We start from the raw sequence: 13,335 nt of genomic DNA, 5'->3' as shown, positions 1-13,335 counted from the left end.
GCTTCCAATATCGGCAATACGCCGAGAATAGAATCCATTGATTTCAATGCATTCGTTCACATGTGTGTATTTTTCCTGCATGCAGAGAAAAGAACAACATGCTCTATTTTCCTGCGCACCAAACCTTCCATAGAAGTCAATGTGGGGTGCGCAAAATTGGTACGCAGTACGCTAGGAGACGTGTGATACGCTGCGTAATACCGCTGGAAAAAGAACACTTCTGGAACTCGTATACTAATTAGCCATTTAATTTGGGTCTCTTTGTTTGCCGCACGCAAATCAACATGCCTTGCGGGCACAAAACGTACTGTAAAATACGCCGATGCGCGCACAAAAAAGTCTCGTTCATACCAGAAAAGCACTACGCTCATGTGTGTACAAATACACATGCACATGTGTGAAGGGGGCCTAAGAAATACCAAGGTCCACACCATTAGGACAGACCCAGTGGTGGGCTGTATGGGTTCCATACAATGTGGAGTCAGCACCTCATCTGGTCTACATCCCCCTTCTCCATGGGATTGTATGCATGAGCAAGGCAAACCGAGGGGGTAAGATATCTGAAGGTCACAGTAGGCATGAGACTGGATGCAGGGCAAACAAGCGCCAAGCCCTTCTGTCCTGGCATGATGGGTCGGTATATCTTTCTGCAGGATTCCCTCAGCCTGCATGCTACCACAGACAGAATGGTTTGTTGCACGATGAGAAACCGCAGAACAGGACATAATTAAAGTCAATAAACTTTCCCAGCCACAATGTTTGTCAACCTGTTAAGCCACTTGAGTGTATTAAGTAAATTTACAATAAAACGGCCTGTACTGTAAATTATTTACTGCTACTAATACGCATTATATTATGTCTGATGTGTCTCTCTTCCATTGTAGGTGCCATGTTATTCATACGGACAGAAGCTTTCTAAATTGGCCATTTTGAGAATAGCTTGTAACTATATCCTCTCTCTGGCGAAACTGGCTGACCTTGACTACAGTGCTGATCATAGTAACTTGAGTTTTTCTGAGTGTGTAGACCAATGTACTAGGACTTTACAGTCAGAAGGAAGGTCAAAAAAGAGGAAGGTAAGGAAAAAGGTTTCTTGAAATCCTCCGGGATTTTCCAATAACTGCTTATTTATTTTCATCCACGATAAGAAAAAAGTATTAAAATACCTCTGGGATAAAGTTTTAATCATGTATAATCATGAAGTACTGAATGATAAGACAAAAAGCACATATACTCAACAACTCAGCATGCTGTACAGATAAAAGGCAGTTCAACTAAAAAATCTAAATAACCATTGCTGGGGTGGTAGAGGTGGGAACCGCTCTGGGTGCTACACAATGCCACTCAGTATTGCTTTCAAATCCCTTTTAATAATCACATTTGTGACTTACCTCTCCCAATATAAAGGTTAAAGGGAAGAGAACTCTGCTAGAACACATGTAAACCCCTGAACCATCAAGACCTTGCTTTGTCTAATTGCAACATTGACCAAAATGGTGACCCATTGCGGTACCATAAAAAAAGGAACATTGACAGGGACACAGAAACCGCATGATCACTGTGGAATTGTTATGTACCAACTAGATATGGCATTATGGAAACATAAACCTACTAATGTTACCTACTTAAAAAAACAGGCCACTTTAGCGCCGTTGAACATACATTTAAAATCGCTGTCACATCACAGGCAACCCGTTAAAGGTGCTATCTAGAGATGAGCGAGCATACTCGCTAAGGACAATTACTCGAGCGAGCATTGTCCTTAGCAAGAACCTGCCCGCTCGGTGGAAAAGATTTGGGTGCCGGCGCGGGTGAGCGGTGAGTTGCGGGAGTGAGCAGGGGGGAGCGGGGGGAGAGAGGGAAAGAGAGATCTCCCCTCTGTTCCCCCGCCGCTCCCCCAGCCCGGCGGCACCCGAACCTGTTCTTCCAAGCGGGCAGGTACTCGCTAAGGACAATGCTCGCTCGAGTGATTATCCTTAGCGAGTATGCTCGCTCATCTCTAGGGCTATCCCAAAATGGGCTTTTATCATATGATAAGTGATAACAGTCTGATCCGTGGTGGTCTCGCCACTATGTCACCCTCTCCTCTTCACTGCGAGCTTACTGCACCCCCCACCCCCCTTCTACTGTACAGGCTTTCAAGGCTGCTTTAGGCCTCTTCATCAGATTAAGCCTGATGAAGAGGCTTTACGTAGCCTCAGAAGCCTGTATATAAGATTTTTATTGCTTAGCCAAAAAAGATGTCACCTCCATAATACTTTTGTCTTTTTTATAGAAGAGTATTTAACGTTAAATATACTTTTTAAGGCAAAATAATCCTCCATAGATCAACTTAAACACCTTTTTACCTAATTTTGTGAACATTTTAGTTTATCGCATCCAGTAAAACCCCATGAATCATATCTTCTGCTCGCTTCTTGGATCCAGTCATTTTCTTTAAATTACATTCCCACAAGTAGCAGCTAATTGCAGGTTTATCTAAAGACACGTAGCCAAGAGCTGGGTATCTAAAGGAAACAGCGCAGAGTCTAATTACTGAATCGCATTCCTTCAGGTTACTTAACACTGAACCAATTACATGAAATCATCATCAAACCGTGTTAGAGAGGAAGCCAACTGTTCAGCCAGTTTTCCTTTCGGAAAATAACATGGATGAATAAGAAGAGAGTGATTGATGTTTTTTGCTCGCAGTTCTATTACAAAAGGAGGCTTGTAAACTTCACTTGAACCTCCGAGTGGATTCTGGAATGTTTTCTTCGGACCATTAATAGGCTGGTCAGTGTCAGCGAACGGGGGGTGGAGAGGGTTACTCTACCATCTTTATTGTCCCTTGTGTCACCATGGGGAATAGATATGAATATCTTGTACCAGACTGTTGGACATGTCGGGCAGTAAGTAGCAGTTTTTAAAGCAGTGTCAAGCAGTTGGGCCTTCGAGTCGCCCTTGATGGGCCTGGTAGCTGAATCCCATTGTCTATGTACTTTAGCATCAGAGTGGCTTTACACAAGACGACGAATAGTGACTCCATGGGGTGAATGTTTTGTGTAAACTTGGCCACCAGCCGGGTGAAAAGGGAGAATTCATTCACCAGTCGCTTCATTTCAGCTCACCTAAAAATAGTCACTGGTTGATTAATGGGGTTGTACCAGAAACAACTATTATCACCTATCCCTAAGTTTGATTGGTGCCGATCCTGGAAACGGGAGTCCTGTTTGCCCACTCCTCCTTAATGTGGGCTTACTTACTGAGGAGATTGAATGGAGTGTGGTGCCGGTCCATTCGTATTCAATGGGACTGCTGAAGATATCTGAGTACAAGGTTATTTCCATCAGCCTCGCTGATATAAATGGAGCATGTATGGCCACCACTCTATTCAATCTGACGTCACTGTCAGTGGAAGAAGTGATGAGATTAGTGGGACATGGTTTGCAAGATCAGTGGGGATGTCTTTGAGTTGAGACCCCCACCGATCAAACTTTTATCACCTATCTTATGGAAAGGGAAAAAAAGTTGATTCTGGTCCGACCCTTTATTTATCGTCCGGTGTTAAAGGGCAATCGCTTGTCTTTCAATGACTAGCCAATGACTTTGCAGGGAAGTGTGGGCTTCAGCGACAAGGAAAACGGACAACCGAACAACAATCGCTCTGAGTAAAAACACACAAACAGTCGTTCATACGCTAGCAACTCACATTAGGGACTATTTTGAGTGGCTGTTTGGACAATACTGTAGTTTTCTTGTGTAAAGGTACCTGAATCCAAGGAGGGGTTGGATACTATCGGTGCTTTTGTTTTTTTTTTTATTCATCATAGCTAAAATAGGCAAATATTCTTAAAGGGGTCATCCAAAAATCAAAAGTTATCCCCTATCCACAGGAAAGAGGATAACTTTATGATCAGTGAGGGTCTCACCGCTAAGACCCCTACTGATCCTGATAATGTCCCCCTCTCTTCTCCCACCCACAGTGACTTCACATAGAGTGGCAGCAGAGCTCTATTCAATTCAATTCGGTAGGGCTTATGGAAATTGCTGAGCTCTTGTAGTTGGCTATCTCTAGCAGTTCCATTGAAAGTGAATGAAGCAGCACCGTAAATATGCAACTGCCACTCCTCACTGCAGAGAATGCAGTAAGCCCGCATTGAGGAGAGGGACTCAGTCAAGGGTGTAGCTAAAGGCTCATGGGCCCGGGTGCAAAGGTTTATCTTGGGGGCCCCCCAGCTTGGGGCTTATACCCACCTGGTCCGCGGCGTCCCGATGCCTCACAATAGTTTCCGGCAGCGCTGCGGCAAGCTGCAGCGTCCTCTGTGCTGCTGGAGACCATTGCAAGGCATCGGGACACCGCGGACCAGGTGACTGTTGATTTTTTTTTTTTTTTATGCAGTTTAGCTAGGGCTTATTTTCAGAGGAGGGCTTATATTTCAAGCCTTACCCCAAAAATGGGGTAGGGCTTATTATCAAGGAAGCACGGTAGTACTTTGCTCCTTATATGGAGAAGAGAGGGCTTATGGACCCCCAAGGCTCCTGGGCCCGGGTGCAACTGCATCCCCTATAGTTACGCCAGTGAGACCCCTACAAATCATAACTTTTGATTTTGGGATAACCTCTTTAAATATATTCTTTAATAAAGAATATTGACTTTGTAATTTTCTGGCCACTAGGGGCACTGTTCCATTTAACAATTGCTACATAACTTTCCATATGGCTTCAAAATGGCAACTTTACCTCATCACGTAATTTTGACATTTTCAGAGCTATATAGCTCTTTATATACATTACTATCTACCAGCCTCTTCTGCTGACTGTCAAGAGGTAGATACATACTATATATCAGTGGAGTATTCTATTCCTTTAAATATTGAGCCTATGAGAATAATATACGGCTATCAGGCAATGACCCAGACATCGGGGCTTAAATCATGCTCTCACATTTCACAGGCTACTGCTTGAAGGCTACACTAAGTATGTAACCAGCTGGACCGCGACTCTGCTGTAATACTTGTTTTTAATGATTTTTTATACTATAGACCACATGTGAAAAGGCAAAATCGCCTTCCAAAAATTGATAAAAACAATTTTCAGCAATTCTGCTGCCAGAGGACATAACAGGAAAGGGCTCCGATTTATTTTATCTTTTAAGTTATGGAACAGCTGGTTGAACAGCAAAATCTTGGTCAGTTTTCAAACCTTGAAGTGGACCAGTCAACCATATGGCGACAAGACAAAATAACTCGATCGGGGGTCGCAATGCTCTATCATCGGGGCTCGTTGATGTCAGCAAGTGATAGACGTATGCTCCCCTTTTTTGGTTGTATATGTAGACAGAACTCTATTATAAGCTCTCATGATGATATCCGTCTGCATTGCCACAAAGGCTTAGTAAATCAGGCAATCAGTTTTTGTTATTTTTTGGGGTTTTTTTCAGTTTAGCCAATCTCATATTGGAGTGAGAGCAGAGACTTCAGAAGAGAGCGCTGACATCAGCTGGTCACCAGTACTCTAAATAGGATAAGATATGCTGACAATTCTGTTAATAGAAAACCCCAAGAGTCCCTGTCTTGTCCAAGCTGGACCTAAAATACCTTGTCCGGTTTGGACGTAATTTGTTGTCCTAAAGAAGATGGATATCCACACAATATATTAATGCAGAGAGCGAAAATATGAATAATGAAACCAAAAAGTGGGGAAACAGGAAGTCTGATGCAAACCTACTTATGTAATGAGACCCTACCTTAGAACGGAGCACACACCCTGATGAGGGCAACCCTACATAAGGAATATGGGGCAACCGTGACTTTCCCTAGTTGGAAAATAGTGATGATGTTTGCTTTAGACAGAGACCAAGGATATGATATAGATGGAAACAAGCATGCAATGACTGGGTGGAATACTATAGAAACTATAATCAGGAGCAAGATGTCAGAACACCCTGGAAGATAGAAATTGCTAAATGAACTTTTATGAAAATAGGGCAAGACGGAAACCCTTACAGACTAGATGTGTATCCGGTGTCCTCCATGAGGAGGAGCCTGAATAAATGTGTACAGGAAGATGTTGATTGGCTGGCTGGGAAACACGCCTCCTAGCTGACCAATCATCTACACACCTGCAGAGAAGTGATTATGTCGGCACCGAAATGACACTGAGTATGCACCGGCATGTGGGTCACGTGGGCTGGGGCTGACACTGTGATGCCACCCTGGTGCCAATCTGACACAGCAGGTGGTCTATGACACTTTCTCTGCATCCAGATCTTGCCCATTGACAGGGCAAATTCTGCATGCGGATCTGCACCAAAAATTATGGCATAAAGCTGCAGATTTTGACACAGATTTGTGAGGCAAAAATCATGCGGAAAGCAAATATACTGCTCAATGCATAAAATATTGTGCTCTCACCCTCCTACGTCCAAATACTGAAACCTCATCAATCTCCTGAAGTTTTTTTTCTGAACATAAACCTTGACTAATCGTATAGTCATCTGACAAATTTGCAGTATTTTGCACCTTTTTGGGTATTTGAAAAAGTTTTTTAAAGCACTTTCCTAGTTTAGAACACCCATAGTCATATACCCCATTAGGGAGTCAATAGACTTGGGTTTCCTGTACAGAGAGTGCGAATGGGCTACAAAGAGAGTCTCTTTCTCTGATGGACCAGTGCTGTCTCCTGGATGATAATCACCCATTCAAGTCAGTGGGGGCACACAAAAAAAATGGAGTGCAAATGGAGGACATCTGTATGCGTTCTGTTTGTCACTGATCATTGCTAAGCAAAGCTAGAAAAAGAAATTGGCTTCCTTCTGTTTTTCTTTTTTGTGCGTAATAAATAAAATGGGTGACACATGAATGACCCAGACCTAAAATAACGGGGGGTACACAACAGATACGGATGTTACACACAAAAACACACGCATTAAAACTGGTCTGTTTTTTTACATACTGAATTGAACAAGTTCTTGAGAATATGGCCTTAACACAGACAATGCACTGATATGAATCGATACTGTGTAATACTGCAACTCCCCTGCGGAGGCACTGCAGGGAAACTGAACACTTAAAGCCCGTCCACACTGGCACTTTCATATACGTTTCACGTACACAAGAAACATGGCAAAACAGGTAAAACCGCATGCATGAGGAAGTATATATTTACATTTTTAAATCGTATATGTTTTAATATGCTTTGGTTTCGTAAAACCAACGATGACCCTACGACAGTATGGACGGGCCCTGTTTCCTATAGACTACAGTTGATTGTCGGAGGTCTCAGCACGGGGAACACTTTGTGATCAGCTTTTTGCCTTAGTAACTAATAGGCAGAACCCCTTTAAAAACTCAACAGGCCCCCGTAACAATTTCCCGTCACAGCATCCTGTATAAACTGTCTACATTATATATAATATCTCGCTGCACCCCATGTAAACCATTGACATTAAGGACTAAGTGTCCGCATATGAACGTGTGAACTTTCCCCATAACCCCAGATCCCGGACACGGGCGTATATGTATTTTTTGTTGGAGCGCAGCTGTTAAATAAGCTTGCAAGGTCCCATTCTTCTACTTTTTCATGTGTTCTCCCAGGCAGTATGTTGTTAAGAGCACAGGCTGAAGCTGAAGCAGGCTTTTTTCTTTTTTCTCCCCCCCTTCCACCGCCACCCCCCTCGTCCCTCTGGCAGTCTCAGACTCCAGATGTTCAGAGTGCTAGTTGGGAAGTCCTACTGGCGCCACTCAGGGCAGAGGGCAGAGGAAAGGCACGCGAGCTGGAACCCAAAGCACTCAGTCTCTGCTGGATTTGGCACATTCCCCAGCATTTTGCTGGCATGCTCTACAGCTCTCTCCTGGCCATCTGTTCCAAAAAAACACTTTCAGGACCTCATCATCACTCAGGATACTACAGTGAGAGCAGCTGTTTCAGAGGCACAAGGAAAAACCGTGCTAAAGGTCTCTTTATGAGAGAGGAAACCAGATTATGAAGAACAGCAGAACAGTTGGGGCTTCATAAAACTTGTAGGCTGCGGTTTTGGAATTCGTTCACCGCGTGTGTCATATTGATATTTCTATGGGTTTTATCACGGCAAAAACTAGATCTGGAGAAGAGAGGCGAGGATAGAGAAAAAAAAAGTTACATAAATAAGGCTAAGATGTTTCCAGACGGAAAAGATTTATGTATTAATGACAAAAGGTAATAGCCGAGGTGTGACATCTGCCAAATCAGGATGTGCGACGGAAAAGACGTTTGTGTGGTGTTGAGAAGATTTTGTTTTTAGAGCAAAGAAATGACATGGAACAAACTGTTCTCTAAGGATGTATGGATGAAAGATAGGCAGATAGATGGATAGATAGATATGAGATAGATAGATATGAAATAGATCGATAGATAGAGACAAAGAAATAAAGAGAATGTAGATATATATATATCAGACAGATGGATAGATATGAGATAGATAGATAGATATGAGATAGATGGATCGATATTAGATGGATGGATGGATGGATAGATATGATATGGATGCATAGATAGAGATCATATATGTATGAAATAGACTGATTATGTAAATATAGATATAGACATAGAGAGAAAGTAAGAATGTAGATAAATAGATATCAGACAGATGGATGATAGATGGATGGATAGATAGATATGAAATAGATTGATTATGTAGAGATAGATATAGACATAGAAAGAAAGAAAGAAAGAAAGGGAATGTGCATAGACAGATATGAAATAGATTGATTATGTAGAGATAGATAGATACATAGAAAGAAAGATAATGTGGATGGATCTATCTGTCTATCTATCTCTGTCATATCTATCTATCTATCTAGATATGAGATAGATATGGGAGAGAGAGATAGACAGATAGATATGAGAGAGAGAGATAGATACGGGATAGATAGATATAAGAGATATCTGTCTATGCACATTCCCTTTTTTTCATTCTTGCCTTCTATCCTATCTATCTATCTCACATCTATGTATCTATCTATCTATCTCACATCTATCTATCTCATATCTATCTATCTATCTCACATCTTTCTATCTATCTCACATCTATGTATCTATCTATCTATCTCACATCTATCTATCTATCTCATATCTATCTATCTCACATCTATCTATCTCATATCTATCTATCTATCTATCTATCTCACATCTATCTATCTCATATCTATCTATCTATCTCACATCTATGTATCTATCTATCTCTCTATCTCATATCTATCTATCTCTCTATCTCATATCTATCTTTCTCTCTATCTCATATATATCTATCTCACATCTATGTATCTATCTATCTCTCTATCTCATATCTATCTATCTCTCTCATATCTATCTATCTATCTCACATCTATGTATCTATCTCACATCTATGTATCTATCTATCTATATCATATCTATCTATCTCACATCTTTCTATCTATCTCACATCTATGTATCCATCTATCTATCTCATATCTATCTATCTATCTATCTCACATCTATGCATCTATCTATCTATCTCACATCTATGTATCTATCTATCTATCTCATATCTATCTATCTATCTATCTATCTCATATCTACCTATCTATCTATCTCATATCTATCTCACATCTATCTATCTATCTATCTATCTATCTATCTATCTATCTATCTATCTATCTATCTCATATCTACCTATCTATCTATCTCATATCTATCTCACATCTATCTATCTATCTATCTCATATCTATCTATCTATCTATCTATCTATCTATCTATCTATCTATCTATCTATCTCATATCTATCTCACATCTATCTATCTATCTATCTATCTCACATCTATCTATCTCACATCTATCTATCTCACATCTATCTCATATCTATCTATCTCACATCTATCTATCTCACATCTATCTCATATCTATCTATCTATCTATCTATCTCACATCTATCTCATATCTATCTATCTATCTATCTCATATCTATCTCATATCTATCTCATATCTATCTTTCTATCTATCTCACATCTATGTATCTATCTATCCATCTATCTCTCACATCTATCTCTCACATCTATCTATCTATGTATCTCACATCTATGTATCTCACATCTATCTATCTCACATCTATCTATCTCACATCTATCTATCTCACATCTATCTATCTATCTCATCTATCCATCTATCTCATATCTATCTATCTTTCTATCTATCTCACATCTATCTATCTATCTATCTGAGACAAATGGATGATAAATATTAGATGGATTGATAGATGAAAGAAAGGGAATGTGCATAAAAACATATGAGAAAGAAAGAACGTCCATAGCTAGATAGATATGAAATAGATGGATTATGTAGAGATAGATACACCGAAAGCAAGAGAATGTAGATAGATGGTGTTTGTGACTGCTCTGCTACGTGGCTACATGTGCTGCTCTCTGGGTCAGTATCATGCTAGGAGGCAGAACACAATCATTTCCCTTCACATGACTTTTTGAAGAATTCTTATTGTTTTCAGAATCTTGCAGGAAACTGACCTTGATGCTTCTTGCAGAGTATTGGTGGGGCGTCATGAAGAAATAATAGTCATGTATGTAAAAAATGTGGAATATTTGTTGTTAGCACCGTCTGACTCTCCTTTGCATCAGAGTAAGACCGTTTTTACACGAACACTTTACAGGCGCACTTATGCGCCCATATTACCCGGCCCGACCGTGGGTGCACTGATCCAAAATCACAGCCTATGATACTGTGAGTTCAGGTTAGTAGACCTGCGGTCGGACCAGGATACTCATCCGTAATATGGTTGTGTGAACATGACCTTAAATACATGGATATAGCAGCATGTGCAGAGGGTGTAGTGCTGTACTGTAATACAAGTAGAGATGTACCATAACAATATAGTGATAGTGTACAGTATATAGCAATGCCCATACGCTATACAGTACCCTGCAATATACAGTGGTGCCCACACAGTAGACACTGCCATGCCAAGAGTCCTGGGATAGCGGTATGTAAATTGATTATGAGGTGGCGTTACCTCAGGTGACGCTTGGGAACGTCCACATCTGTGTGACTTATGAGGTCTTATCTCGTGATTGAGGTTGAACACCGGCCAGCCTGCTCATGGCAAGGTGATATGAAATATCGGAGTTCGAACGAGGCGTGATACTGGGCGCCAGATGGAAAGGACATTACATTTGTGAAGTTGTGCGGGAATTTAGAATTCCTTGATCCACAGTGTCACATGTACCAAAATACATCTTAGAAGGCATTACCACCCACAGTGGACAACGCAGTGGCCTTCCACAGATGCTTAATGATCACGACTGACTGCATCTGGCTAGACACTTCCGTGCGAACAGACAAGTGGCTCTGCCAAAAATCACATCCACGTTCAGTGCAGGAGACACTTATATCCCACAGGTCCATGCAGCACTGTGTAGCTTCCATGGGATAGAAGAAGACCCACCAGAAAGCCTCTGTTCCCACCACGACACCAAACACGGCGCCTCACCTGGGCTCCTGAGGATGCTAACTTGACCCTAGAGGACTGGCAACATGTGGGTGGTCCGATGAGTCACGATAACCAATTGTTTCTGGCTGATGGTAGCGTTTGTATGTTTCGCAGACCCCATGACGTCATGGACCCTAGTTGACAACAAGGCATTGTTACGGCTGGTAGTTGTTCCATAATGGTGTGGTTGTGTTCTCTTGACATTGGTTGGGTCCACCTAAACACATCATTGACCAGAGCCTATGTTTCATTGCTCGGTGACCATTTGCAGGTCTTCATAAACTTCATGTACCCCCATAATGATGGAATATTCCAGTAGGATAATGCACCATGCAATCAGGTTCAAATTGTCCAGAACTGGTTAGAGGAGCATTCTGGAGAGTTCCTACGAATGGTGTGGCCTACACATTCACCCAACCTGAGCCTAGTCGAGCACTTACCGGATGTGATGGAAAGATCTATTTGCACCCAATATCTTGCACCTACAAATATCATGCAGATGTGGGATGCTATCCAGATAGCACAGCTCAACATCCCTCCAGACGCCTTCTGGCCACTTGTGGAGTCAATGCCACGTCGAGTTGCTACATTTCACTGGGCTAGAGGGGTCCTACACAATATTAGTTCCTGTCTTGTGACTTTTGGCTTGTAGGGGTACAGCAGTACCCTTACAATATACAGCAGTGCCTGTACAATATATAGCAGTGCTCACACACTATAATGTCTCTACAATACATATTAATGCACATCCTATATAAAGGATGCATCATTGGTCACACCATTTATAAACCCATCCACCTTCGTCTCACTGCCAATCATCTGTACTAATCACTGGTTAGGGGACCATGTAATGTTTTGGTTACTTTACCCTATACAGGGGGCCCTGAGAACAATGCCAGGGCTCCCAAGGAGTGGAAGTAGTCCGCCTGTTCTAATTTTATAATAGGCGGACTGCTTTGCAATGCCACTTAAAGCACTGAGTGGCGGCTTCCGGTGCTCACATCGGGGGAACGATGGAGAAGGTAAGTATAAAACTTACCTTCTTGGGCTCTGTGGGTCCCCTGCTTGCAGCCCATAAGCTTTATTTACATGACTAACAGTAGGTGATAGAGTCTCTTTAAGGCCATTACTAAGCTGACAGCGGATTTATGTCTCCCACTACATCATCCTGCTCCTCGCTATGATAAACACTTTCATCATTTTTATTGAATGCTGTCATTGGCTTGTCCTGTTCTCCGTGTGCTGATGTGATAGCGGCAAAACACTTTTACATTCCCGAGACAGTCAGGAGGCCAGCACCCCGCTCCTATAGGTCATCACACAATGCTATACGCCGATCAGACGTAACATTGCAACCACAGACAAGTGAAGCAAATAATATTGTTATCCAGTGACAATGGTGCCTGTCAATAGCTGCGATCTATTAGGTAGTCAGCTGTGAAAGTGATGTGTTGGAAGCAGGAAAAATGGGCAAGCCCAAGGATCTTTACATCATGTGGACGGCAGGGTGCATAGTAGTTATATTCTTGTACATGGGGGCAGTATTATAGTAGTTATATTCTTGTACATAGGGGGCAGTATTATAGTAGTTATATTCTTGTACATAGGGGGCAGTATTATAGTAGTTATATTCTTGTACATAGGGGGCAGTATTATAGTAGTTATATTCTTGTACATAGGGGCAGTATTATAGTAGTTATACTCTTGTACATAGGGGCAGTATTATAGTAGTTATACTCTTGTACATGGGGGCAGTATTATAGTAGTTATATTCTTGTACATAGGGGACAGTATTATAGTAGTTATATTCTTGTACATAGGGGGCAGTATTATAGTAGTTATATTCTTGTACAGG

The 13,335-nt window shown here is 41.6% G+C and overlaps 1 protein-coding gene across 1 annotated transcript in view; it reads left to right on the top strand.

Annotated features, from left to right (window-relative positions):
- Nucleotides 1–13,335, top strand: part of ATOH8 (atonal bHLH transcription factor 8) — a 45,123-nt gene that overhangs the window by 19,732 nt on the left and 12,056 nt on the right. Inside the window, exon 2 of the mRNA XM_066572996.1 lies at nt 885–1,076. Coding sequence (XP_066429093.1) covers nt 885–1,076 — 192 coding nt within the window. The remainder of the gene's footprint in view (nt 1–884; nt 1,077–13,335) is intronic.

Source organism: Eleutherodactylus coqui, chromosome 7 (assembly GCF_035609145.1).
Source record: "Eleutherodactylus coqui strain aEleCoq1 chromosome 7, aEleCoq1.hap1, whole genome shotgun sequence".
In the NCBI taxonomy this organism is placed as follows: domain Eukaryota; kingdom Metazoa; phylum Chordata; class Amphibia; order Anura; family Eleutherodactylidae; genus Eleutherodactylus; species Eleutherodactylus coqui.
Note: the sequence above shows the minus strand (reverse complement) of the source record. Positions and strands in the feature narration are given on the sequence as shown.